This window comes from Natrix helvetica, assembly GCF_964273705.1.
Source record: "Natrix helvetica genome assembly, chromosome: 1".
NCBI classification, from domain to species: domain Eukaryota; kingdom Metazoa; phylum Chordata; class Lepidosauria; order Squamata; family Natricidae; genus Natrix; species Natrix helvetica.
Genome location: NC_138548.1, coordinates 350,585,752 through 350,613,286, shown reverse-complemented (window position 1 = coordinate 350,613,286; position 27,535 = coordinate 350,585,752). Strand labels below are relative to the sequence as shown.

At 45.6% G+C, this 27,535-nt stretch overlaps 1 protein-coding gene across 4 annotated transcripts in view; it reads right to left on the bottom strand.

The window, feature by feature from the left end:
* The window catches only part of EHMT2 (euchromatic histone lysine methyltransferase 2), an 85,654-nt gene that overhangs the window by 31,113 nt on the left and 27,006 nt on the right, over nt 1-27,535 (bottom strand). The window contains exons 1-10 of one of the 4 annotated variants that reach the window (XM_081934276.1): nt 24,276-24,327; nt 14,005-14,068; nt 13,641-13,880; nt 11,781-12,088; nt 9,619-9,691; nt 9,309-9,409; nt 6,370-6,513; nt 4,170-4,313; nt 3,718-3,832; nt 561-662 (exon numbers count right to left, since the gene is read on the bottom strand). In XM_081934276.1, the coding sequence (XP_081790402.1) occupies nt 561-662; nt 3,718-3,832; nt 4,170-4,313; nt 6,370-6,513; nt 9,309-9,409; nt 9,619-9,691; nt 11,781-12,088; nt 13,641-13,880; nt 14,005-14,068; nt 24,276-24,305 (1,321 nt within the window). In that variant the 5' untranslated portion in view covers nt 24,306-24,327. Of the gene's footprint in view, nt 1-560; nt 663-3,717; nt 3,833-4,169; nt 4,314-6,369; nt 6,514-9,308; nt 9,410-9,618; nt 9,692-11,780; nt 12,089-13,640; nt 13,881-14,004; nt 14,069-15,044; nt 15,312-24,275; nt 24,328-27,535 lie in introns of those variants that run through there. The other 3 variants (XM_081934275.1, XM_081934274.1, XM_081934273.1) reach the window with 3 other exon arrangements.

Sequence of the window (27,535 nt, the reverse complement as noted above, 5' to 3'; positions counted from 1 at the left end):
CATTCCCTCCCCACTCCAGGGGAAGGATACTGCGAAATCTCCATTCTCTCCCCATTCCAGGGGAAGGATAGTGCGAAATCTCCATTCCCTCCCCACTCCAGGGGAAGGATATTGCAAAATCTCCATTCCCTCCCCACTCCAGGGGAAGGATACTGCGAAATCTCCATTCTCTCCCAACTCCAGGGGAAGGATACTGCAAAATCTCCATTCTCTCCCAACTCCAGGGGAAGGATACTGCAAAATCTCCATTCCCTCCCCACTCCAGGGGAAGGATACTGTGAAATCTCCATTCTCTCCCAACTCCAGGGGAAGGATACTGCAAAATCTCCATTCTCTCCCAACTCCAGGGGAAGGATACTGCAAAATCTCCATTCCCTCCCCACTCTGGGGCCAGCCAGAGGTGGCATTTGCTGGTTCTCCAAACTACTCAAAGTTTCCACTATCGGGTCTCCAGAACCTGTCAGAACCTGCTGGATTTCACCCCTGTCCCAAAGGCTACACAGCTTGAATTCTTGAACCCGCTGCTCCAAAGGAAGAGAAGGGCATGGATGGGCACACACCGGCATTGTTGGGGGACAGTGCCCCCTCGTTGGGCAGCTCCAGGCAGCCAAGAGGCACCTCAGTGTACTCACTCTGGGTGGCTGTAGGGCCACCATTCAGGCCTAAGGAAGGAAATAGATAAAGAGAAAGTCCCAAGTAAGGAAAAGTACATCCATCCAATGCCTTTTGATTTCTTTTCATTCAATAATTCCCATTTTGATGGCCTTCTTCTCTGGAGGTTCTGAATGAAGCTAGCAGCCACTTCAGATTTTGCAACATCTATATACAGTATATAAAAATGGCTGTGTGTGTCCGTGCGTGTGTTCCAGCATAATTCTGGAATGTCTCGAGCAATTTCAACCAAACTTGGTACACAGATGACTTACTCTCTGGAAACAAATACTGTGGGGGTAAGACACCCCTAACACCCCTCGGTGTGTGTGCGTGTGTGTGTGTTCCAGAATAACTCTGGATTGCCTGGGCCGCTGAAATGAAAAGGACTGAATTATATCTATAGTGTCAAGTCACTGTACTTTTGACAGTGATAGTGTGCATTTTGCATTCAAGTTCTGTTAAGAGTTAGCCTCTTGTGCCTTAAAATGGCTTCTACTGTACAGTACAATGGCGTTGCCATGGTAACGGCTTCACAGTACTCCACAAGGGTGCTCTGTGTAATACAGGATTGGGATAAATACATACCCAGGCTACGCGGGGTTATCAGCTAGTCTTAAGTATTTTCAGATCAGGTCAACAGCTACAGGTAGTCCTCAACTTACAACATTTCATTTAGTGACCGTTCAAAGTAACAGCAGCACTGAAAAAAGTGACACGATTATTTTTCACACTTAACAACCATTGCAATATGGTCAGTCATGTGATCAAAATTCAGATGCTTGGCAACTGATTCATATTTATGATGGTTGCAGAGTCCCAGGGTCATGTGATTCCCCCTTTGTGACCTTCTGATCAGCCAAGTCAATGAGGAAGCCAGATTCACTTAACAACGATACTAGCTTAACAACTGCAGTGATTCACAATTGTGGGAAGAAAGGTCGTAAAATGGGGCAAAACTCACCAAACATGTGTTTCATTTAGCAACAGAAATGTTGGGCTCATTTGTGGTTATACGTTGGTGACTACCTGTACTACAGGTATTTCTTGGCTTACAACCATTCATTCAGAGACAGTTCAAAGTTACAATGGCACAGGGAAAAATGAGTTACGACCATTTTTCACATTTACAACCATTTCTGCACCCACCCCCCAAGGGGATCAAAATTTGGACACTTGGTAACCAGTATGTATTTATGACGGTTGTAGTGTGCCGGGATCCCCTTTTGTGACTTCTGAAGGGAAAAGTCAATGGGGAAGCCAGATTCACTTAGCAACCATGTGACTAGCTTAACAACTGCAGTGATTCGCTTAACAGCTGTGGCCAGAAAGGTCGTAAAATGGGGGAAAGCTCACGTAACAACGGTTTTGCCTAGCAACAAAAATGTGGGCCTCAATTGTGACCATAAGTTGAGGACTACCTGTATTTCTCTGATAATGGTTGGAGCAGTTCATTGAATCTGTTTCCAGAGAGGGCAGCGAGATTACTTTATGCACAACAATGGAAGGACCCTTGGATCCCCACAATAGACGAACAGCTGCAAAAGTTGATGGAGTTAGCAGAGATGGTTAAACTGACTGTTTTGATCAAAGGGGGAAAAAAAAGACAAAATACTTTTATTTCTACTTGGAAAGCACTACTGGACTTTGCGCTTGAGGTGGAATCAAGCACATCAGTGGAACAGAAAATGCCTCCAGAAGTTGTGAATGTCCCAACACTGGAAGTCTTTAAGAAGATGTTGGATAGCAATTTGTCTGAAACGGTATAGGGTTTTCCTGCCTAGGCAGGGGGTTGGACTAGAAGACCTCCAAGGTCCCTTCCAACTCTACTATTGTATTATTGTATTGTTTCAACTTCTAGCCTCAAGACGCTATAGGGCACTGCACACCAGAACAACTAGACACAAGGAGAGCTTTTTCCCTGAATGCCATCACTCTGCTTAACAACTAATTCCCACAACACTGTCAATAATTTACCAAGAATGTATTACTATTATTCTTCCCTTCCTTCCTAGTATCTATCTCTCCCCACTTAGGACTATAACCATGCTTGTATCTTTCAATTTATATTGTTTTTGTTTCCTAGTACGATTGGATAGCTCATTAGTAACCTTGACTATCACTAAGTGTTGTATTTTTTTATTCTTGATGAATGTATTTTGCCTCCAGAAGTTGTGAATGCTCCAACACTGGAAGTTTTTAAGATGATGTTGGAAAGCCATTTGTCTGAAACGGTATAGGGTTTCCTGCCTGGGCAGGGGGTTGGACTAGAAGACCTCCAAGATCCCTTCCAACTCTGCTGTTGTATTGTAGGTAGAAAAAAAATGAAAATTTGATTTTGGGCTTTATCGATTTGATAGGTTTGTTGAAATGGCTAGCTCAGGGGTCGGCAAACTTAAACACTCAAAGAGCCATTTGGACCCGTTTCCCACAGAAAAGACCAGGAGCCACAAAGGTCCTAATCGGAAGCCCCCTGTTTAGTTCTGGAGCTGACCGGAAGTTCAGTTCCCCCACCATAGAGGTCTCCTAGCGCGGCGTACTTTTTCCTCTACCTGTCATAACCGAAAGCCCTATCAATTGTGGAGACAATTGGAAAACCCTCCCCTTGCCATAGAGTCTTCTCCTGCCGCACTGTGCTTCTTCTCCCCCCCCCCCTCCCCGGAAGCTCCTCCCAAAATTGTGGTGCCGACTGGTGACAGAGCCGCAGCAGAGGGAGGAATGAGCCACATGTGGCTCCAGAGCCGCAGTTTGCTGATCCCTGGGCTAGCTCATACTAGTATATAAAAGTAAAAAGTTATGGTTTGATGTTACTGTCTTATTCTACCGTACCAAAGGGGTTGGATGGTCAATGCCTTTTCCCCCCAACCCCCTTCTTTTCTACACTCTTCCTTTCCCTTCCCCCCACCCTATTTTTCTCACTATTTATTTTTGTATTTTATATTACAAACGAAAAAAAAATGTAGATTAAGATTGCAAAGGGATAAATCGATAGATAAATAAATAAACAAATAAATAAATAAATACGTGTTTTGCATTCCAGACTTGATTGCCTTGGGAGAAAATCACCTTTGTTGTCCTTGGGATGCGGCTCTTTGCGCTTCCGTTTCCGGGATGGTTTCATCCACGGACTGTCGTGCCGCCAGCGCTTCCGGGCTTTACGTTTGGAGCTGGAGGCAGTGCTCTAAAGGACAAGAAAAACAGAAGAGCCCCCCGCCCCCCGCAAGTGATAAGCAGGAGCAGAGATCAAGGCCAGGAACAATGTATCTACATGCAGACGGCTACTCCATGCAACTTGGCCTTAAATGGGCAAAGAGCTTCATCTATCACCCATCTCCCCCCACTTAGGACCATCATGGCCCTAAACCAAATGGGCCGCAACCTATCAAAACATTAACCTCTGTGCATTAAAACAAACAGATCTGAATTACATGAAGCGATTAACGGAAATCTTACAAATAAATAAACTGAGGAATCGCTGAGAATAAATCCTCATCCAACTGAGATGAGGGTCAACTCACCCGATCAGAGATGTTTCCTGACTCTTCCTCATCATCTTCATCATCATCATCTTCCTCTTCCTCCTCCTCTTCCTCTTCTTCCTCCTCCTCCTCTTCCTCCTCCTCCTCCTCACTCATATGTTCTCCGGTAACATCGGCATCGGACTATAACCAACATAAAACAGGCGTTATCTCCTCCCTGCTCCTACATGGAGCAAAATAAGCTATCCAAAATAAGAAATTGTGTAAGTGCCACTTTGCATAATTTACACTGAAATGATCTTTCAAGACCACTCAATCTGATTTGACTACGGCACAGATACCTAATCTTTGGAAAAATTCTGCCAGGTCTACTTAACAATTTTCCACAAGAAACAGGGGAAAGAGATCCAAAATATGTCCAGGGTTGGAATTTCAAACTTTTAAAAGAGGTCCCATATAGTTATGTAAGGGAGTCTGCAATATTTCATTTCTCTATAGCAGGGGTGTAAAACTGGCGTCGTCATGTGACGTATTGTGACTCCCCCCCTTTGCTAAACCGGGCGTGGCCAGCATCTGGCGCAAGGGCCGGGAGTTTGACAGCTCTACTCTATAAAGTATCCCTCAAGCACATAATCCTTGGTTAATAACAACAATTGGGAGTGGAATTTCCATCGCTAAACGACATCGTCATAAAGTGTGACATCATATGACTGCACTTCTTAGTGACAGAAACTGGTACTCCTGGCTGCTGTTAAGCAAATCATGACAGCAGGGACACTGTGATAGCCAGGCTCCCAGGGCACGTCCTGAAGTTCAGTGTTCCATAAGTTTGAATGGTCACTGAACGAACGATCACTAAACATAGACATAATAGGAGCAGTGGTTAGAATGCAGTACGGCAGGCTAATTCTGCTGACTGTCAGCAGTTTGATCTTCACCAGGTTCAAGGTTGACTACGCCTTCCATCCTTCCAAGGTTGGTAAAAGGAGGACCCAGGTTGTTGGGGGCAATCTGCTGACTGTAAACTGCTTAGAGAGGGCTGTAAGAAGCGAAATATAAGTCTAAGTTACGGCTGTCAAACTAAAGGCCCGGGGGCCAAATCTGGTCCGTGGGGTGCTTAGATCTGGCCCAAGGGGGCCACCCTGGAAACAGCAAAGGACTGGCCTGCGGTGTCACTACCAGCGAAAACGGAGTTCGGGAGGACCGCATGCGGCCCTCCTGAGCTCTGTTTTCACAGGCAGAAGGTTGCAGGAGGCTGTCACAGCTGAAAACGGTGCTCGGGAGTCCATTTTCGCTGACAAGAGCGCTCATGCCACCACAGGCACCCCCGACACAAGTGATGTCGAGCTGACCACACCCACCCTGGCCACACCTACTTGCCCCCCCCCCCCCCGAGGTCAATCACAACCCTGATGCGGCCCTCAATAAAATCGAGTTTGACCCCACCCCATCGTCTGTTGCTATTACTACAGTTTGATCTATCAGTTTAGGTGTTGGGCTAGAAACTGGGAGACCGTGAGTTCTTGTAGTCCTTGATGCACAAAAGCCAGCTGGGTAAATTGAGGCCAGTGTCTTCATCCCAAGCCAACAACTTCACAGAGCTGTTGTTGTGGGGACAATAGGAGGTGGATGGACCAACTGGAATGGCATGAAAAGCAGGATATAAATCTTGTAATAATAAATATGAACAGATTCCAACCAGCGACGATATTTGTAACACCATCAAACATCTGCCTATCTTAGGTCCTTGGGAAAGACTCGACAGGGGGACAAAATTACCAAATCCAGTCTGAACATCTGGCTGTGTCAAAAACCACAAGATTTAGCTTGAGAGGAAGCCTGAGTTATCCCAATGGGCAGCGGGAACCATCTTAATTCTCCACAGTGCCTTTAACACAACAGCATTCTGGGAAATTAAAAAGCCACCTCCCAAATCGAAGGAAACCTCAGCACCCTGGGCTGGGTTACAATAGCAGGATCCTGGCAGTTGAGCAAAGGGGTTAATTTTTTTTTTTTAGTAAATTGCACCATCCTGCATTTCTTGAAGGAGTCTTAAGGGATTAATAGTCTTTCAGAACTTTGGCGAGTTGAAGAGGTGCGGATTTCAACTCCCAGAATTCCCCAGCCAGCATGGCTGGCTGGGGAATTCTGGGAGTTGAAGTCCACACATCTTCAACTCGCTAAGGTTGAGAAACACTGGCTAAATGACTCAAGACGTTCACCATCTTATCCTACACACCTTGCTGTCCGAATCCATGTGGCCGTCCACAGAGTAGCTGTCGTAGAAGAGGCTGAAGTCATCCCCCACTTCAGTCTCCCATTCCTGGCCTCCATCGTCTTGCGAAGCCGTGGCGGGAGCCGTCATCTCCTCCGTCACCGTGATCTACGGAAAAGGATGGGCTTTCATTAAAAACGGATTCAGGATTTGCCAGCACCCAAGTCTCAAAATGGCCTCCATCAGGCCAGCTTCAGGGTTGACATTTGGTGATGGGTATGTTATTTGGAACCTTGACAGGATTATTTTGATGTGAAGTGTGGAGTTGCTAAAGGCTACAGTTACCGTGTTTTTCAGAGTGTAAGATGCACCAAGGTTTTGAAGAGGCAATTAAAAAAAAAAAGGTTTTTGCACTCTGCAAACCTCCCAAAAACGGCCCGTTTTTTTTTTTTTTTTAAAGGGCATGAATAGCCCTTAGGCTTGTAAAGTGCTCCTGGAGGGGGGGGGGCCAAAAGCGAGCAGAAAACGGGCCCGTTTTTTGCAAAAAAAAAGGGGGGGGCATGGATAGCCTTTAGGAAGCTTATGGAATGCTCTGGGGGCAGGGCGAAATTGCAAAAAACGGCTCTTTTTTTGCTAATTTCTGCCCTCACCAGATGCTCTCTGAAAGCTTCCATAAGGGTATGCACTTATCTAACCACCCTCTGCTACCAAATGTTAGGAATATAAGCTAACAGTTGGGTCAGCAATATATAAACCAGGATGGTAGTACTGTAGCTTTAAGTACTACTGTAATGTGATTGGTTGCTGTTACCTCAAGCAGCCATAAGAGGGAGCCAAAATGACTGTTAGCTCTCTGTTTGTTAGACGCTGATCGGATGTATTGTGAGGTACTGTGTGTTTGCTACTGTTAGGTACTTTGTGTGCTAAACTGATTAGTTGATACTGGACTGTGTTCGAAGGATCATTCCTTAACTGAGAACATTGATAACTGACTGACTGAATCGTGTATGACTTGGACTGTAAATTGAACTTTGAATACCTCTATATTTCCACATAGTAAACGACTATATTTTATACTATTCGGTGTCCCTGTATGCTGGTTTGTGCATCTTCTTCCATACCACTTTCATTACGCTTCTCTGCATACTTGGTGTCCTAACGGGGAGCTTACTTACTTAACACTGGCCATTTTGGTGAAAGGGGGGAGGTCGGGAGGCCAAAAAATGCTGTATTCAGTGTGTAAGACGCACCCAGATTTTCACCCTCTTTTTTGAGGAAAAAAGGTGCATCTTATTCTCCGAAAAATATGGTACTTAGAAAGGAAGAGATGCTTTCTGCTTTTCTACCATAGGAGTAACTTCTCAAAGGCTGGCATCAAAATTATGCAAAATAAAGACATGCGGGTCTTTTTCCCCTTCAGAACAACTTCAAAAATGTTTCTCAAACTCAAATTTGACTTTAAGAGGGGTGGACTTCAACTCTCAGAATTCCCCTGCCAGGAATCCTATCTTGTTTCACAGGACAGTGCATTGATTTTAAATTTTCAACCGTTTACAAATAAAATAAGCCAGACTAGCTACAGAGACATAAAGACAGTCCTCGATATATGACCTCAATTGAGCCCCAAATTTCTGTTGCTAAGTGAGACCGTTGTTAAAGCGAGTTTTGCCCCATTTTACGACCTTTCTTGCCAGAGTTGTTAAGTGAACCACTGCAGTTATTAAGTGAGCAACACGGTGGTTAAGGGATTCTCACTTCCCCATGGACCTTGCTTGTCATGGCCCCAAAATGTGATCCCATGACCCCAGGACACTGCAACCGTCATAAATGTGAGTCAGTTGCTAAGTGATGGAATTTTGATCATGTGGCCATGGGGATGCTGCAACGGTCTTAAGTGTGTGAAAAACGGTCACAAGCAACATTTTTCAGTGCCGTTGTAACTTTGAACGGTCTCTAAATGAACCATTGTAAGTCGAGGACTACCTGTATCATCAGCAGGCCTCTCTTTCCCAGTTACTATCAGGGCTTCCTTAAACAATTTTAACACCCGGATCTACAGATACTTTTCCTGCATTTTAAAAGCTTTTGTCTCTTCCTTCCCAGAGCTTCGGCTCCTTACTCAATGAAGTCACCGCTTGAAACTCATCCTCACTCATGCAAATAAGTTCTTTAATCAAACAGGTGGTCCCTAAACTCAACCCTCAATCCTTAGGATAAAGGTGTCAAACTCGCATTGTCATGTTGTCATCACGTGACGTATCCCAACTTTCTCCCCCCCACTTTGCTAAAACGGGGGTTGGCATGGTCAATGTGTGATGCATTTGGCCTGTGGGCTGCGAGTTTGACACCCTTACCTTACGTTCGGACCTAGGCTTTCCAAGAGCATGAAGCAAACTCCTTGTCCCGACAAAAAACCCTTTATTAATTGACTGTGAATTCCTCTCATTCACATCCAGCAAAGTCTTTCAAGGGAGGATTTACAGTCACAGACCTTATCTGGGTTGGAGACTGATATCTGCAGAACTTGGCAAGGAGTCTCAGAGAGTCACGAACCAATTAAGCGAACGAATTGTCTCCTGCAAACTCCCCTCCCCTGTTGCTCCTCTTTTATTTCCTCTGGGAGGGGCCATTCACCGTCCACCAGTGGTCTTACTTCCAAGTTGACCACTGTTCTTTAACTGTTCCCTTTGTCTTGTAACTCTGCGCATGTGCACACTGGGAACAGGCTCCAACTGTTCGTCTGCCTCACTGATGTCTGAAGGCAGCTAATAACTGACATACAGCCCTGGCCCCCTCTCTGCCTCTGACACAGAGCCCTCATCAGAACCTTCTCCAGACTCCAGGATTGGCCCATGCTCCTCCCCAATCTCCTCACTGCCTGAATCCGCCGCCAGCTCTGCTGGCCACTAGGGGGCCACAACACTTTAGGAGAACCATTAACCCTTTCAAATGAGGAGATGTACCTCTGTGGTAGCCCTGGGACTTGAGCGCTGAAGCGAGAGCGGAATCCTTTTGTGCAACTCATCTGACATGTAATCGTATTTCCTGTGCTTTGCGGGCTCTTCTTTAGAAAGAGAAGGAAAAAGAGTGAAAATTAGAATCCAGCAGACATAACAACCCTTCCTCCCTTCTCCGGTGATGGGACTACAACTCCCAGAATCCCCAGCAGGCGTCGAAGACTAGGATTGAGTTATCCCCTCTATCCAATGCCTTTAGTCCCAAATATATTTCTATACCAGCCTAGTCACCCTTTTCAATGTATGGCCTCCGTACCTGGTTCTAAAATGCTTCTCAAGTCATCCGAGACACGGAAATGCAACATCTCTGAGACCCTCTTTTCAGGCACCTTGGGGGAAGCAGAGAAAAGAAGGCCGATCATCCATACAGTCAGGATTTAGATATAGCTCTATGGATTGTCTATGGATATTCTCAGTCATCCAGGTCATGATTGTCCCAAAGGTGTTTTTTTCAAGAGGCAACGGGACTTTCTGGCTTTTCTTTGAAGACTCATCCAAGGAGCTTCTTCAGCTCTGAGTGGATGGTGGAGAATGGAAGGATTTATACTCCTTGCAGACGGCTGGTTATTTGCATTCGTGCAATTTGCATTTGCTTTCATGCAAATGACCAGCTGTCCGCAAGGAGTATAAATCCTTCCATTCCCCACCATCCACTCAGAGCTGAAGAAGCTTCTCAGAGGAGAAGAGAAACGTCTTCAAATAAAAAACAGAGTTTTGAGAAAGGTTAGGATAAAGAAATGGAGAAATGTGTCTGGATGTGCAGCCATGTCACAATCAGGTTGCATGGACAGATACGGAGTCTCTCAGACAGCTTTTGATCAGATAGACACAGGGGTGGGTTCCTGCCAGTTCTAATCTCTTCTATAGAAGAGGTTCCACAAATCTACAGTGCCGTTTAGAACCGGTTCCAGCTCCCTCCCCCAGTCCGTCCGCACATCATCAAGATGAAGAGCGAGAGGAGGAATTCTGGGAGTTGAAGTCCACAAGTCTTAAATCTGTCAAGTTTGAACACCCCTGGGTTTTTTTTTTCTAAAGGGTTAGGAGTGCAAGGGTCTTGTAACTTGACAGCTTTAAGACTTGCGTGCTTCAAATGCCAGAGTTTCTGAGCCAACATTTTGGTTGCTAAGCACGAGTGTTGTTAAGTGAGTTTCACCAAATTTTACAGGTTGGCCACGCCCACCCGGTCACATGGCTGGCAAGCCACTCCTACTCGATCACATGGCTGGCAAGCCACTCCCACAAAGCAGGCCACACCTACAGAAGAGGTTCTAAAAAATTTTGTAACCCACCACTGGATAGACATGAACGTTACATTGCTCTACTAGTTCTCCCAGTTGTGCCATCAGTTGTTGGAAGGAGCAACAAGTTTGCAAGTTCCCCATTTGGAGAAACATACGGTGCCATTTTTGTCTTGCGAGAGAAGTACTGTGGTCACTTCAAGAGCGTAAACCACCAAATTGTCTAGAGTCTATTTACACACTGAAAAGCATTTTTTTGGGGGTGATTTAGGAGAATAGCCAGCTTGGTATAACAACTAAGGTGCTGGGCTAAAAACCAGGAGACTGAGAGTTCTAGTTCCACCCTTAAGCATAAAAGCTAGCTGGGTGATTTTGGGCCAGAAACTCTCTTTCAGCCCAACTCAACCCCCAGGATGGTGGTTGTGGGGAAAGAGGAGATGGAGGACGTATAAGATAAGATCACCACCTTGAATTACTTATAAAATAATAAAGGCGGGATAACACTCTAATTAATAAAAATCCATGGTGTTCAGCTGCTCAAGTTAATAATAAGCGGCCCAATCATTATTCAGCCTAATGACAAAGTGGGATGATTTGTACATCAATTGGTTTTGCAATTTTAATGAGTTGAAAGAATTGTTCTTCATTATGTAAAGATTTGTCATCGTTGGTTAACTTTCACACTGATACAGGAATTCCTCTGGACCTAGTTGTTTAATAAATGCCTTGCTGAAATAATCTATTACTGAAAATTACCCTGATCATCATCAACAAAGACAGCCCGGTCACTTACATACATTTCTCTCTCCCTCTCTCTCTGCATAGCCAAAACAGCCCTGTACATCCATGTTTCTCAACCCTCGCAACTTTAACGATGTGCGGACTTCAAATCCCAGAATTCCTCGGTCAGCAAGCTGGCTGGGGAATTCTGGGAGTTGAAGTCCACACACCTTAAAAGCCGCCAAGGTTGAGGAGCATTTGATATAGAATGCTGTTTGACTACACAAAGATGTGCAGACTTCTAGTCCCAGAATCCCTTGGTCAGCAAGCCGGCTGAGGAATTCTGGGAGTTGAAGTTCCCACATTTTAAAAGCTGCCAATATTGACACATATGTACACAATCAACCAATAGATCTTTTGAACCACCTTCCCTGGGCAGGGGCTACCTTTCCAAGCCTACCTGTACGCTGCTGGGCTTTGACATTGTTTTCCGAGCTCGGTGGACCTTGGGCTTGACTTCCTCAGTGGTTGATGCTGAAGGCTGAGCAGGAGAGGCCACTGCCGGAGCAGGAGTAGGGGTTGAATCTTGGGCTTCTGTTGTGGGAGACCCGGAATCCCCTGGAAGACGTGATCCAGGCATAGTTAGTAAGCGCATAGCCAGACTCTGGATAGAGTTTGGGGACTTGCTGGTCCCGGTAAGGGACATCTTGGCTCGGCTGGGGCCAGCTGTTTTGCTGGGGGATGATGGGAAAGTCTTGGCGGCATGACCTGAAGAGAAGGGGATGAGATGTTGGGAGACCCAGTGTAGATAACGTGAATGCAGCTGAGATGGAGATACCGAAAAGCCACACAAAATAGCAATAGCACTTAGACTTACGTACCACTTTACAGTGCTTTTTCACCCCTCTCTAAGCGGTTTACAGAGTCAGCCTATTGCCCCCAACAATCTGAGTCCTCGTTTTACCCGTCTCGGAAGGATGGAAGGTTGAGTCAAACTTCAGCCAGATGAGATTTGAACTGCCAAATTGCAGGCAGCCTGCAGTCAGCAGAAATAGCCTGGAGTACTGCACTCTAACCACTGCGGCTCATAAATGCCTCAACCAGTAAAATCAGTCTTCCTCAACAAGCCTTTGGCTCTATAGAGGATTTGAGTGCAGGTGTCCATCACGGACATTTCCAATCGGATTGACTACATTGGGGTTTCCCCCCCGAACAATCCTTATTTCTTGTGTATTTATGCTCTCTCTTCCAGATTCCTCCCTGGCTGGCTCAGTGTAGGGTTAATTGATTAATCAGTAGTTGGCAAACCACATTGATTAATCAGTCAAAATCCACATTCCTTCCTCTCTTAATCCTTTGGCACTTAAATCTCTTTTGCTTACAAAAAAAGCACAATGGAATGTACACGTAGACATCACATTCCATGCAGCAAAATATTAACTAAGTAGAGAGTCACGTATCTATATCATGAAGTATCCATGAGGTGTTCATGAGGAAAGCATGCATCTGTAAACCAATCAATACTTGCCAAGTGTATTTTCTGTCCAATGAGCTTTTGCTATTCTGAGAAGTTTGACAATAAAAGGGAGCCCCGAACAATGCTCTGGGTGGGTGCCCTTCGGGGTGCCTTCCATCGGGTGGCCTTCCCAGCACAACCTTACTCCTGTCTGCATCTGCTTTTCTATGTCACCAACAGCTCAGGCCACAAATAATGTTAAATATGTATGAATAAAACCTATCTAATGAAACATGTAGATAAGAGCAGACTAATATCATTCTGGATCTCGCTGGTCCAAAACAACCTCTTAACACATGATACCAATTTTTTAGGAGAGCTTCTAAATTATACATTGCAACACCAGGCAGAGAACAGAGATGTAAAATAGCACATCATCACCCAACAGAAGTCACTCAACCACAACCTTACACAGGGGTGTCCAAACTTGGGAACTTTGAAGACTTGTGGACTTCAACTTCCAGAATTCCCCAGCCAGCTGGCTGGGGAATTCTGGGAGTTGAAGTCCACAAGTCTTCAAAGTTCCCAAGTTTGGACACCCCTGGCCTTACAGGTCTCATCACCATAATGCCAAAAAACCATCTAGATCAGGGGTCTCCAACCTTGGCAACTTTAAGACTTGTGGACTTCAACTCCCAGAATTCCCCAGCCAGTGCTGAAGAATTCTGGGAGTTGAAGTCCACAAGTCTTAAAGTTGCCAGAGTTAGAGAACCGTGATCTAGAGGATCCTTGTTTTTTCTCTACAAAGGAAAGCCACCTTCCTACTGACATGCTCCTCCCTCACCAATCTCCTTCCCGACTCACCAGGTAGGCCTTTGCTCCCTGGGGTGGGACTAGGGTTTGATCCAGCCAAGGGGTCTTCTGATTCTGGAGACACACGTCCTCCTTCTTTCCCGCTCCCCGTCGCTTGCGTCCAGGCGCCATCATCCCCATTTCGGGTGGAGACCAGGAGGCCGTCCCCTACTGCTCCCAACGTGCTTTTGGTCTTCCGAGGAGACAAGGCTCCCGATGAGACCTCCAAGTCCTCTTTGGAGGGTTCAGCATCTCGAGAAAGGCATAGACACAAGGCTCTTAGGGGGGGTTCTGGAATCAATAGGATTCAAATCCAGGCTGCAGAGGAAAGCAGCACCTTCCCCAACTTCTAATCATGGGCGTCCATAAAACTTACCTGTTTCACCTGCTTCAACTTCCACCACAGCTGATGCTCCCGCTAATCCCCGAAGGGCGTCATCCTGAAAGAGGGGGGAGGGAATGAACAGTAATTCAAAACTTTAAGATTAATTTGCAAACGTTTATCCAGACTTACATAAAATACTAATTGTGGTTTATTTCACCATGGTTCATTACAGAAGACATAATTGTCAGCCTATACCAATGACGGCTAACCTTTTGGCCGTCGCGTGCCCAAAGCCATAATGCAATGTGTGTGCGACACGCCCCCCCACCCCATACAGATGCACGCACAACTCCCCCACCCCCGCATATGGGTGTGCAACCCCCATGCACCCCCCTATGCCGTTTTGGGCCAAGTTGGCTTCCCTGCAGCCTCCTGGGACCAAGAACGGGCTGTGTGCAAACAGCCCCCCTTGCATGCGCGCACAACCCCCCACCTCCCATATGCGCACGCATCTCCCACATGTACCACGACCCCACTCATGCGTGGCAGAGAACCACAAATCAGCTGGTCAGCGGGAGGTGCGTGCGCGCATGCACAGCTAAGCTAAGGCGACGGCTCGCATGCCCGCAGACAGGACTCTGCGTGCCACCTGTGGCAGGCGTGCCATTGGTTTGCCATCACAGGTCTATACCAATGACTTCTCCAGATCACCCACGTTGATGAGGTTGACATATTAGGGGCATTTTTAGAGTTCTGAAATGGGTTGAAGGAGAATGTATCTTTTATTTCAGAACTTGCATGCTTTTATCATTAAAATGCTAATTCCAACCTCCAGTCAACATTTCCTAATATATTGCAGACCTAAGCCGCAAAGCTAACCAAGCTGCTGTGTCTTTGGTTAGTCATGGTTTAGTATGTTATAGCAATAACCAACACTGTTTTTAGTTTATAAGACTCTGCACAATCCCAACGTGTAGCATATTTTAAAAACCATGATTAAATTGTAGGCTAGCATGCAACGCAAACCCAGCAACTGAAAACACCAACTTTCTCAAAGCATGCTACACCAAAATAAGCCTTCAGATACAAACCCCTTCTTCCTCAGCAGGAACCACCTTAAGTTTGGCTTTTTTCCTGTTTAATTTCTCTCCATCCTGAGCTAATATGTTAGAACTCTTCTGACCCATTTCCCGCAGAGGAATGATTCAAGCCTTCTTCCCTCTAGCCAATTTAAGCATAACTTTTTGTCAATTACCTAAGCCAATTACCTTCACCTCTTCTATCTACCCAATCCGTACAACAACTCAAGATGTCTTTATTTCGGCCCTTCCCATTTTACCCTATTGATTTTTAAGTCAAAAGATACAATACAATACAATAGTAGAGTTGGAAGGGACCTTGGAGGTCTTCTAGTCCAACCCCCTGCCTAGGCAGGAAACCCTATACCATTTCAGACAGATGGCTATCCAACATCTTCTTAAAGACTTCCAGTGTTGGGGCATTCTCAACTTCTGGAGGCAAGCTGTTCCACTGATTAATTGTTCTAACTGTCAGGAAGTTGCTCCTTAGTTCTAAGTTGCTTCTCTCCTTGATTAGTTTCCACCCATTGCTTCTTGTTCTACCCTCAGGTGCCTTGGAGAATAGTTTGACTCCCTCTTCTTTGTGGCAACCCCTGAGATATTGGCACAAAGAAGAGGGAGTCAAACTATTCTCCAAGGCACCTGAGGGTAGAACAAGAAGCAATGGGTGGAAACTAATCAAGGAGAGAAGCAACTTAGAACTGAGGAGAAACTTCACAGATCCTCACAGCCCTTTTGTTGCTTCTAAATAGTGACGATAGTAAGGGTTCTCCTAACTCTCTTTAAATCCTTGATGTAAAAGCATTTGTTTCGTGACAGTTTGAAATTAAAGGTAAAGGTTCCGCTCGCACATATGTGCTAGTCATTCCCGACTCTAGGGGGCGGTGCTCATCTCCGTTTCAAAGCTGAAGAGCCAGCACTGTCCGAAGATGTCTCCATGGTCATGTGGATGGCATGACTAAATGCCGAAGGTGCACGAAACGCTGTTACCTTCCCACCAAAGTTGGCTCCTATTTTTCTACTTGCATTTTTATGTCCTTTCAAACTGATAGGTTGGCAGAAGCTGGGACAAGTAATGGGAGCTCACTCTGTTACGCAGCGGTAGGGATTCAAACCGCCGACCTTTCTGATCAACAAGCTCAGCGTCTTAGCCACTGAGCCACCATGTCCCTTTAGTTTGAAATTACAGCAGCAGAAAAAAAGTAGCTTAGGATTGATTCTTGCAGTTACAACATTTGCAATGTTCCCACTCTTAAAAACAGGTGCTTGGCCACTGACTAATATTTATGACGGCTGCAGAGTCCCGGGGACTCACGCAATCATCTTTTGCAAGCTTCTGATAGGCAAAGTCAATGGGGAAGCCAGAATCACTTAACAACTGTGTTACTAACTTAATAGCTGCAGTGATTCACTTAACAACAGTCATTGCGGTGTCTCAAAGTCATGTCATTTGTAATCTTCCCATCATCTTAGATATGATCAGTACTAGTGAGTGTGGGGTTTGCCTCCTGTTACACAAACACTGCAATGTTGATGGGGATGTGATTTTCTCCTTAGTAGTTCCCAGTGACGTGCGGTGAGGTTTACGCCTGGTGATGCTGGTGACGTCATCAGGAAGGCGGGGAATGGGACCACGTGTGCTGGAGGCTGAGGCTGCCTCAGTCTCCAGCACACGTGATCCCATTCCCCGCCTTCCTGAGCGCGCTCCGACGGCTCGCGCTCCACGATCCCCAACAGCAGCTGCTTTTCTGTGCGTCTGGTGTTTAGGTAGATAGCCGGATATCCTAAACGCCAGACGCACAGAAAAGCACTGAAAAGCACTTCGCCTCCAAGCCACTTCGTCTTGACGTCGCCGATGTCGCTGCTGAGCGCGCCCTGACGGAGGTAACCAGAGTGGTGCCAAAGGGTCCGGGCGGACGAAAGAGCGAGCGAGCGAGCGATGGAGGATCAGGTAGCCTGATCCTCCATCGCTCGTCCGCCGGACTGCCTTGGCGCCACTCTGGCTACCTCCGTCCGCCCGAGCATTGCAGCTGCGGCGACGTCATCAAGCCCCTGCCACTTCTGGATGTCGATTGCAGTTGCGAGGAGCACGCAAAGTACAGCGAAGGCAGGAAGGTTATTGGCGCTTCCGAGAACCCTCCTGCCTCCGCCGGTTGCCCAGCTGGCACCACCCCGCACGCGCTCCTCCTCCTCCCTCCTCTTATATATATGAAACTCCCTCGTCGATATTATTATTTTATATATTACTATTTCATGATGAGAGGTGAGGCTCTGCCTCCCCTGCCTCCAATGACCGCACATCCCTGATAGTTCCTTAATTAAGGCATTGTTTTCTGCTTTCTCTTTCAAACAATACCCCAGTAATGGAATCAGAGAAAAGCATATTCCCACCAACACTGGCAGGGCAAATTGCTGTACATAAATAAGGAGCAAACCCCATGTTCACTTGCAACGATGATGTTACCCAGTTGCATGAAACATCTGCAAGCAGGCAAACTCAGAAAACACCAAGGGCTCCATAAATGACAACTATATTTTGTATTCAATGTTAGGATGCAAATAGGTGACGGTAGCAGCTGCTTGATGACATCACAATGAGAGAAAGGGCTAGGACTGAAAAAAAATGGAGGGGCACATCTGAACACAAATCCTCTCAAAGGCATAGGAAATAAACAGACTCTTAATCCATCATGCCACCATTCTGGGAAAGAAATTCACAAGCTTCCAGGAAACCTAAATTAAAATTAATAAAGAAGGGATGGAATACCCTAATTCTTGCCATCAAAACTCACTTTTAAAAAAAATCTAACTGAATCTTGCTTCTTTGATTGTGCTTGGCATGTTAAGAGGATAGACAACTGCATTTAATTAAGAATTTTTATTTTGGCATCATGGTGGCTTATGGCCGATGCCACTGACTGCAACAGACTCTAAATTAAGACTTTAGTCTGGGCATCCGAGGTAGCTTATATTCCAAAAAGTCGCAAACTTCAAAGTGTTGTTGATAAAGCTGGATGGAGTGTGTTTAATTGTCCCCATATCAGAGCTTGTTAGTTGAGCTTTACAATTAGCATGTCAGAAACACAACCAAGATCTTCAGCATGCTCATATACAGGTGAGACTCGAAAAATTAGAATATCGTGCAAAAGTTCATTTATTTCAGTAATGCAACTTAAAAGATGAAACTAATGTATGAGATAAGACTCATTACATGCAAAGCAAGATAGTTTAAGCCGTGATTTGTCATAATTGTGATGATTATGGCGTACAGCTGATGAAAACCCCAAATCCACCATCTCAGAAAATTAGAATATGACATGCAATCAATAAAACAAGGATTGTACATAGAACAATATCTGACCTCTGAAAAGTATAAGCATGCATATGTACTCAGTACTTGGTTTGGGCCCCTTTTGCAGCAATTACTGCCTCAATGCGGCGTGGCATGGAAGCCACCAGCCTGTGGCATTGCTGAGGTGTTATGGAAGACCAGGATGCTTCTTGAACTGGTTCAATGACCGTGGGATTACTGTGCTTGATTGGCCTCTCCATTCGTCCTCCATACTCTGGGTCCTTGGTTTCCAAATGAGATGCAAACGTTGCTCTCATCAGAAAAGAGGACTTTGGACTACTGTGCTTCATTAAGACCAGGGTCATCGCAGCCGTCTACCAGGAGATTTTGGAGCACTTCATGCTTCCTTCTGCAGACGAGATTTATGGGGATGCTGACTTCATTTTCCAGCTGCCCACACTGCCAAAAGCACCAAAACCTGGTTCAATGACTGTGGGATTACTGTGCTTGATTGGCCAGCAAACTCGCCTGACCTGAAGCCCATAGAGAATCTATGGGGCATTGCCAAGAGAAAGATGAGAGACGTGAGACCGAACAATGCAGAAGAGCTGAAGGCCGCTATTGAAGCATCCTGGTCTTCCATAACACCTCAGCACCATAACACCACAGGCTGATAGCTTCCATGCCACGCCGCATTGAGGCAGTAATTGCTGCAAAAGGGGCCCGAACCAAGTACTGAGTACATATGCATGCTTATACTTTGCAGAGGTCCGATACTGTTCTATGTACAATCCTTGTTTTATTGATTGCATGTAATATTCTAATTTTCTGAGATAGTAGATTTGGGGTTTTCATGAGCTGTACGCCATAATCATCACAATTATGACAAATCACGGCTTGAACTATCTTGCTTTGCATGTAATGCGTCTTATCTCATATATTAGTTTCACCTTTTAAGTTGCATTACTGAAATAAATGAACTTTGGCACGATATTCTAATTTTTCGAGTTTCACCTGTATATGTTGACTTTCACTGGATTTATTTATTGCTGGTTCTAGATCCACAAGTAGAAAACTATGTTTGACAAATCATGGCTGGTTCTAAGTTTCTTACAGATTTCTGTTCCTCTGCCAGAGTTTTTCTCAACCTTAGCAACATTATGATGTGTGGGCTTCAACTCCCAGGATTCCCTCGCCATCATGGGGAACTCTGGGAGTTGAACTCTTCATATCTTGTCTTTTCCTCAAGATAAAAACAAAAAACAAAACCCAAAGTACATTTGTTTTTTGAAAAAGCATCTTTGAGACAACCATGACCTCGAGGACTGAGAATCTCCACAGATTATCCTAAATGTTGCCAAGGTTGAAAAGCATTGCTCTGGCTTCTACTTAATAATGGATGTCCATAGCCCGAATCTACAAGAAGCAGGGAGTTCTGGGAGTTGAAGTCCACGCATCTCAAAATGGTTGAGAAGCACTTAGCCACTTAGAGGCTTAACCTGGAGAAAACTGTAGAAACACACTTGTGAGAGGGCAAGCTGCCTTTAAACTGGCTAGCATCTGGGCTGATGGCGCCCTGAGCTCCTTAAAGACCTTTCTCTAGCTAGGCCAGTTGCCCAGTATTATAATACAATAATACAAACCCTATAAAAGCTGAGTAAAACAACAACAGTGGAGTGTTGGAGTTGTTGAGAGAGAGGGAGGGGGAGCAAGCGCTAATAGGCAGGAATATTGTCCTTTAGTAGTAGGCATCAAGGTGGCTCAGTGGCTAAGATGCTGAGCTTGTCGATCAGAAAGGTCGGCAGTTCGAATCCCTAGCGCCGCGTAAGGGAGTGAGCTCCCATTACTTGTCCCAGCTTCTGCCAACCTAGCAGTTCGAAAGCATGCAAAAATGCAAGGAGTAAAATAGAGACCACTTTGGTGGGAAGGTAACAGCATTCCATGCACCTTCGGCATTTAGTCATGCCGGCGACATGACCATGGAGACTTCTTCGGACAGCGGTGGCTCTTTGGCTTTGAAACGGAGATGAGCATCGCCCCCTAGAGTCAGGAACGACTAGCACAGATGTTCGAGGGGACCCTTTACCTTTACCTAAAGCCTCACAAACTGCAGTAGTCTACCAATAGTAATACTAGGCTATTACAATTTGTGAGGCCTACTGCTAAAAGACAACTCACAGTTCTTAGTAGCAGACCTGGAAAAGTGTGTCAGACCTATAAGCACCAGCCATTGAGTGTTTGTGTTTATGTATGTCTGTTGCCTAAAGGCCAAGGATGCTTGTGTTGGCTCTCTGGGGCTTTAGGAGCCCACTGATTTTGAAATTTTAAAATAGGTTTACATAGATTTTATTCCATTTTTATTGATTTAAAAAAAAAAAACTGTGACAAAGGGGAGGCAGAAGCAGGATAGCCAAAGAGTGGGATATCCAGCACAAAGGGGCAATCACATAAGTGATGGTGGCAATTTAATACACACCAAATGAAAACAAGCCTTGGTTTAGAAAGGGTGCAAAAAGGAAGGGAGGTTGGTCCTTGCAGAGCGCAGGTTTGAGTGAGTTTGCTCAGCCGACGTCCTGCTTGAGGAAACCAGACGCCATACTAGAATTTACATCAAACACTGAGGTGGCAAGAGTCCAGGTTACTTGAGAAGCATCACACCCATATGGGACAGGCCTTCCCCACTGGTGCTGGTAAAGTGGGCATCCTGCGGATCCCATCGGTCAAGGAATTTCAGCTAGTGCAGTCCAGGAGAAGGGCCTAAGGCAGGGGTGTCCAAACTTGGGAATTTTAAGACTTGTGGACTTCAACTCCCAGAATTCCCCAGCCGGCTGGGGAATTCTGGGAGTTGAAGTCCACAAGTCTTAAAATTCCCAAGTTTGGACACCCCTGGCCTAAGGCAAGATTGGCTCCCATTCTCCTTACTGTCTGCAAGAGTCTGAAGACCTGGCTGTGTCAAAGGACCCCAATGGGGGAGCATCAAACTGGAGGACCCCAATGGGGGAGCATCAAACTGGAGGGGGTTGATCGACCAATAGCAATTCCCAGTTCTCGTCCCACCTGGACATGCGGTTCCATTGCTCCCATCTTTCAGTTTTAGTAATCATTTGTATTTCTATTGTGATTTTACACGTGTGTGTGTGTGTGTTATGTACGTATGTAGCTCAGGGTTAAACTGAGTTGTCCTTGGTGAGCTCTGAGCTTGTTTTCTTGCAGTTGTTTCATTATCCAACTAGGTGTATACACACACGCATACGAGAGAGAGGGGGTAGGGGGGAGAGAGGAGGGAGGGGGAGAGGGGGAGAGAGAGAGAGATGCACATACATACTGCATATACTGAAATATACATATTAATATATAGATAAGAGCGCCTTGGTAGAAGCTCCTAACTATCTGCGTCCCCATTTTATCGATCTCAGGAGGACAGAAGGCTGAATCAACCTTGAGCCAGTCAGGATCGAACTTCTGGCAGTGAGCAGAGTTAGCCTGCATTCTAACCACTCTTCTAGTTAAACGCAAAATAGAGCCAGGGAAAACCCCACCATCACTACAGAAATCCTGAATGGCTAAGAGAAGTGTTACGTACTGAGACAGAAAAATACTGTAAATGTTCCAGATGGAGACAGGTGCTCTCTCATTGTTATGGTGCCAAATTAGAATCGCAAAGTATGCTTTTGTGTGTATTTTAGACAGATAATCGGAGCGGCAAAATGTGATGGTTAACAGACGCCCAAAATGGATGAACCTTTGGATGATTTATTTTAGGGGGAGCCAAGTACCTCTCGCCTTTAGATTTGACAAAAGGATGCTGGCAAATCCCACTGAATACCAATCCAGAGAGAAGGCTGTGATTATTAAGCAAAGGCTGTGATTATTACTCTCTGTCTTGTTTTCAGGAGAGAGGACAAAAATGGTGCATTTGAAATTACGATGTAGATTTTGTTTGGCTATCAGAAGAAATAACCTTCTAATGTTAAAATTTATTCAACAATATAAAAGGTTTCTCCCACAGGTGGTGGGCTCCAGCTGGGTGACCTCAGGCCAGTACCTCTCTCGAGCTGAAAAAAGCAGGCAATGATAAACCACTTCAGAAATCTTGCCCAGAAAACCTGAAATATTCGTGTTGGGGATTTTACCAGAAACTTATAGTAAAGAAAATGTATATTTGATTATTCATGTTATAACAGCAGCTAGAATTGTATTTGCACAAAATTGGAAAAGTGAAGAGATTCCCACAGAGGAGAATTTAATTAGGAAAATATTAGAATGTGCAGAAATGAACAGATTAACACTGGCAATTAAAGAGAAAGAACAAACTGATTATTATATTGTATGGAAATCATTTATCAATGATTAGAGAATAAATATAAGAATTAGAAGTAAAATTAGCGGTGTAAAAATGTATCAATGGAATTAATATAATTAATAGAGCTAAATAAATTAAGGATTGTTATAGTATTAGATATTTAAGGTATTGGTATTAAACTGGAATAGATAAATGATGAATATGATTGTAAATTTGAATTGTTACTGCAAAAAATAATTTTACCCAGATGACACACTGTTTAACGGGTGATGGATTGCTTCTATTATAATAAAATAAAAACTTTTTTAAAAAGTAACCTTGCCCATAAAATTGCAGAGGTTTGTCAAGGAGTCAACACTGACTTAAGGCACACGAACGAAATGTTGCATGAGGATGGAGTCACTAAATGATCTCTTATGATTCCTTCCAATTCCTCCATTCTATGATTGTTAAGTGAATCGGATCAGCCCAGTAAATCATTATGCAACTGGTTTAGCGTCTTCCTCAAAGACAGCTCTTGCATTCATATGACCAGCTGCGTGAATGGAGCATGGGCAGAGGGAACAGCTACCAAATGCAGCTGGGTGAAACCATCTGCAAAATACAGGTAATCCTCGACTTACAACAGTTCATTTAACGACTGTTCAAAGTTACAACAGCACTGAAAAAAGTGACTTGTGACCATTTTTCACACTTTTATCTTTTCAGCATCCCAATAGTCATGGGATTTAAATTCGGATGCCTGATCCCTGATTCATATTGTGACGGTCACATTGTCTCGGGGGTCATGTGATCTCCTTTTGCAACCAGCAATGGACAAACCCGATTCACTTAATAACCGTGTCACTCGTTTTAAAGAACTGCAAAGATTCCCTTTAACAAAGGCAGCATTAAAAACGGGGCAAAGCTCACTTAACAACATCAATGTTGGACTCCGTTGCGGTCGTAAGATGAGGATCACCTGTACTTTTAATCGCATCCTAAGATGAATGAACCAACCTTCAACAAAGAGACTGCAATCAATCTCTGGGGCAAGGCATGGGGGGGAGGGAAGGGGGGAGATCGAGGACGGAAGAGGGGCTGGCCCTTAAAAGCGAGAAAGATGCACGCGGCTTCCACCTGGGGTTGCAAGTTGAGGTTAGGAAAACCAACGTGCCCGTCGGTCGTGAGAAGATGTGATCGGGCGACACAAGGCGATGGGGGGGGGGCAGTTTAGCAATCGCTTCAAAGGAAGCGGGTCCCTCTTAACCCCGAATTCCTAATCTTTTTACAGTGGATTCGGATAAGATTCCATGCTCACCCCCAGTCCTCCTCCTCTTTTGCATCCAGAGAAGCTGGCCGGTCAAGCGGTTTCCCCCACACTCCCCTCGCCCTCTCCTCCAGCTGCGATCCAGGTGGAAAATGCACCCTCTTTTATTTTTTGCATGTCCTGAGCGAGCTGCAAAGCAGCCCCTCCCCGCGCGCCCGACCCGAGCCCGAAAAGGAGGCGGCAAAGCCGGGTGGGGGTTGGGGAGGAGGGAAACCCGGGGAATCCCCGCCGCTCCTCAAGCCCGATTCGCACGATCGTTGGTGCAATTCCCGCCAAGGCCGCCCGGATCCTCCGTCTCCCGCTCCCCCCCCCCGCTCCCCTCCCCTCCGCGACCCAAACCTGAGCGACTCCCGCTCCGACATCATCCATGGCCTCGCGCGGCTGTGGCAGCAGAGCCGGCCCCGCGCTGACGTCACGTTCCCGGGGCGAAGAAAGGGAGGGGGGCGGAGGGAGGGAGCCTCTTAAAGGGGCAGCGCCTCCATTCATCCGGCTGAGACAAAAGAGCAAGGAAGATTCCCGCTCGGGATCTATTTAGGCCGAGCTTGTCCACTTACGTGCCCGATTCTCTCTTTGCAAGCTTTCCCCAATTCAATTGTACCGGATCTAGTAGGACCCTTCCCAGTATTTCCAGCCGCTGAAAGCCACGGGTGCTGGGGATTATGGGGAGTCGCATCCCAAAGCAGAGAGACATCAGCCTGCCAACAAAAGTGCATATAGTCAGGGCTATGGTTTTCCCAGTTGCAATGGATGGCTGTGAAGGTTGGACCATAAGGAAGGCCGAGTGCCAAAGAATGGAGGCCTTTTGAACTCTGGTGCTGGAGAAGACTCCTGGGAGTCCCTTGGACTGCAAGGTGATCCAACCGGTCAGTCCTAGAGATCAACCCTGACTGCTCTTTAGAAGGCCGGATCCTGAAGAGGAAACTCAAATTCTTTGGCCACCTAATGAGAAGGAAGGACTCACTGGAGAAGAGCCTAATGCTGAGAACGATGGAGGGCAAAAGAAAGGGACGACAGAGAGTGAGGCGGCTGGATGGAGTCACCAAGGTTAAATGGACTTTAGAGAGGATGGTAGAGGACAGGAAGGCCTGGAGGAATGTTGTCCATGGGGTCGTGATGGGTTTGACACAACTGTGCAACTAACAACAAGAAGCATGCAACCCCCATAATCCCCAGCCCTTGTGGCTTTTGGCGGCTGGAAATACTAGGAAGGGTCCTAACAGATCCAGCACAACCGAGTTAGGGAAACCTGATGATGCCCTCTCAATGGGGTGACTGCAATGCCCATAATCCCCAGCCGTGGTTGGGCAGCTAGAGTTTAGAGTCCAAACCTATGCAAAATGTAACTTAGAAAAGGGGTTCGTTTGAGATATGTGTTTTCATGTTTAATGGGGCCATGGCGGCTCGCGTGCTTATATGCAGAAAAATACCATTTCATGTAAATGGAAAAGTTCACATGGGATTGGTGGAGCATCGAAATATACAGAATATATTTGGGACGGCTACTCTGCCTGGAGTTCCTGGTGCCCAGGATAAGCAAGTTACTGGGGGGGGGGGGATAGGGGCAAAGGGCAGAGAAAAAAAGATCCAGGGAGAACAGAATTATATTTGTGGAATTCTTGGTGCTCTGAGCTTGGCTGCTTGCTTGCTGATGTCTCATTACCCTGCTAGGTAACTTAATCAGTGAATTCATTTGTCGGTTTGCTTTCTTTACATCTGTGGTACGCAGATCTACTCAACACAGTGCAGATCTTTTATTAATACTAGCTGACATGAGCATATAAAGGTAAAGGTTCCCCTCGCACATATGTTCAGGTCATTCCTGACTCTGGTGCTCATCTCCGTTTCAAAGCTGAACAGCCAGCATTGTCCGAAGACGTCTCCGTGGTCATGTGGCCGGCATGACTAAACGCCAAAGACGCACGGAATAAGGGACCAAAGGTGGTCCCTATTTTTCTACTTGCCTTTTTACATGCTTTCGAACTGTTAGGTTGGCAGAATCTGGGAGCTCACTCCGTTACACCGCAGTAGGGATTTGAACCACTGAACTTCTGATCGACAAGCTCAGTGTCTTAGCCACTGAGCCACTGCATCCCTTAAAGGGCATATAAGACCCTTCATTTCCTAAACAACTGGGCAGTAAGCCTTTCTGGGGTTGATCTGGCTTTCGCTTGGCAGGTTTAGTTGGGGTTCATTTGACAAACCATGGTTCACATTTGAATGGGTGATTCCCCAAAATCAATTCTCTTAAATCTGGAACTCGAGAGGACATCCAGCAAAGGACTCTGAAATTTTGGTCCCCTTTCCCAATGAAATCCAGTCAACAGCAGGAGCACCAGTATTATGGTTTGTTTTATTTATTTTTTTAAGAACAAAATAAAATGGGAGGAAAAAAAAAACTAGTTAGGGTCCATGGGATCAAAGTCTTTTGTCATCTCAAGGATAAATATCCCCCACTTGTGGCAGCCATTCCAGCAGGATGAGATTCAATGCAGGTTGCCCTTTTCACTACTGAATATACAATACAGCAATCCAGTACAATTCAGTTTTGTTTTGTTTTGAAAGTTTTTTTTTCTAGCCCTCAAGATAATTGATAAAAGTGCGTGGGTAGCATCCCAAAAGCCATTAATTGCCTTTCCAATGAACAAACCTTAAGATTTTGTACTTTGCAACGTCCTATAGCCCTGTTTCAGAGACTTTCCCCATTTCTACAGACAGCAAAAAATCCATCTTTTGAAAGATTGGCATGTTGAATGACTTTTAAGCATGAAGGATTCATCCTCTCTGTAAGCATGCTCCCAAAACTTTCTGTCAGTCACAAATTATAGGGATGGATTAGGCTCAGCGGGTTTGTTCAGTAAATGACGTTTACAATAACCCCTGCTTAGCACAATATGTGAATAGGACCGTGAAGATTTATGGCGATTTCATGAATGGGAAAGTAGCCAAATATTATGCAACACTAGAAGGATAAATCGATGCTAAATCTACCCTGCTCTGAAAAGAGATCTCAGCTGATTTTAGAAAGCAAAGCCAACATAGTACTTGGATGGGACCACTAGAAAAATTCCAGGACTGTAGGTAGATATGGATATGATCATGAAATCACCGAGGATCAAGATCAAGGCGTTATTTTACTACTCTTTAGCAACATCTGAATTACTTCTTGACCAAGAGGGAAGAGTATCTTTAAACTATCTGATCAAATTTGCTTGAGATTTCTAGAGTTAAAAACTTCTTTCTCTATAATGGTATATAGCAGTGATGGCGAACCTGTGGCACGTGTGCCACAGGTGGCACGCCGAACCATTTGTCAGGGCAAGCGAGGCGCTGCCCTGTCAGCTGGCCAGCATGCATGCGCGCGCTGGCCAGCTGAGTTCACCCTTTTTTAAAGCCATTTTTCGCTCTCCCCAGGCTCCAGAGCCTTTATAGAAGCCTGGGGCGGGTGAAAAGAGCCCCCCCCACCCCCCGAAGGCCCTCCAGAGGCTTCATGAGCTTCCCTGAAGCCTCCGGAGTGCAAAAAACCGGCCCTACGGGCAAACCGGAAGTTCAGGAATGGACTTCCGGTTTGCTCGGAGGTTCATTATGACTACTCCGGAGGC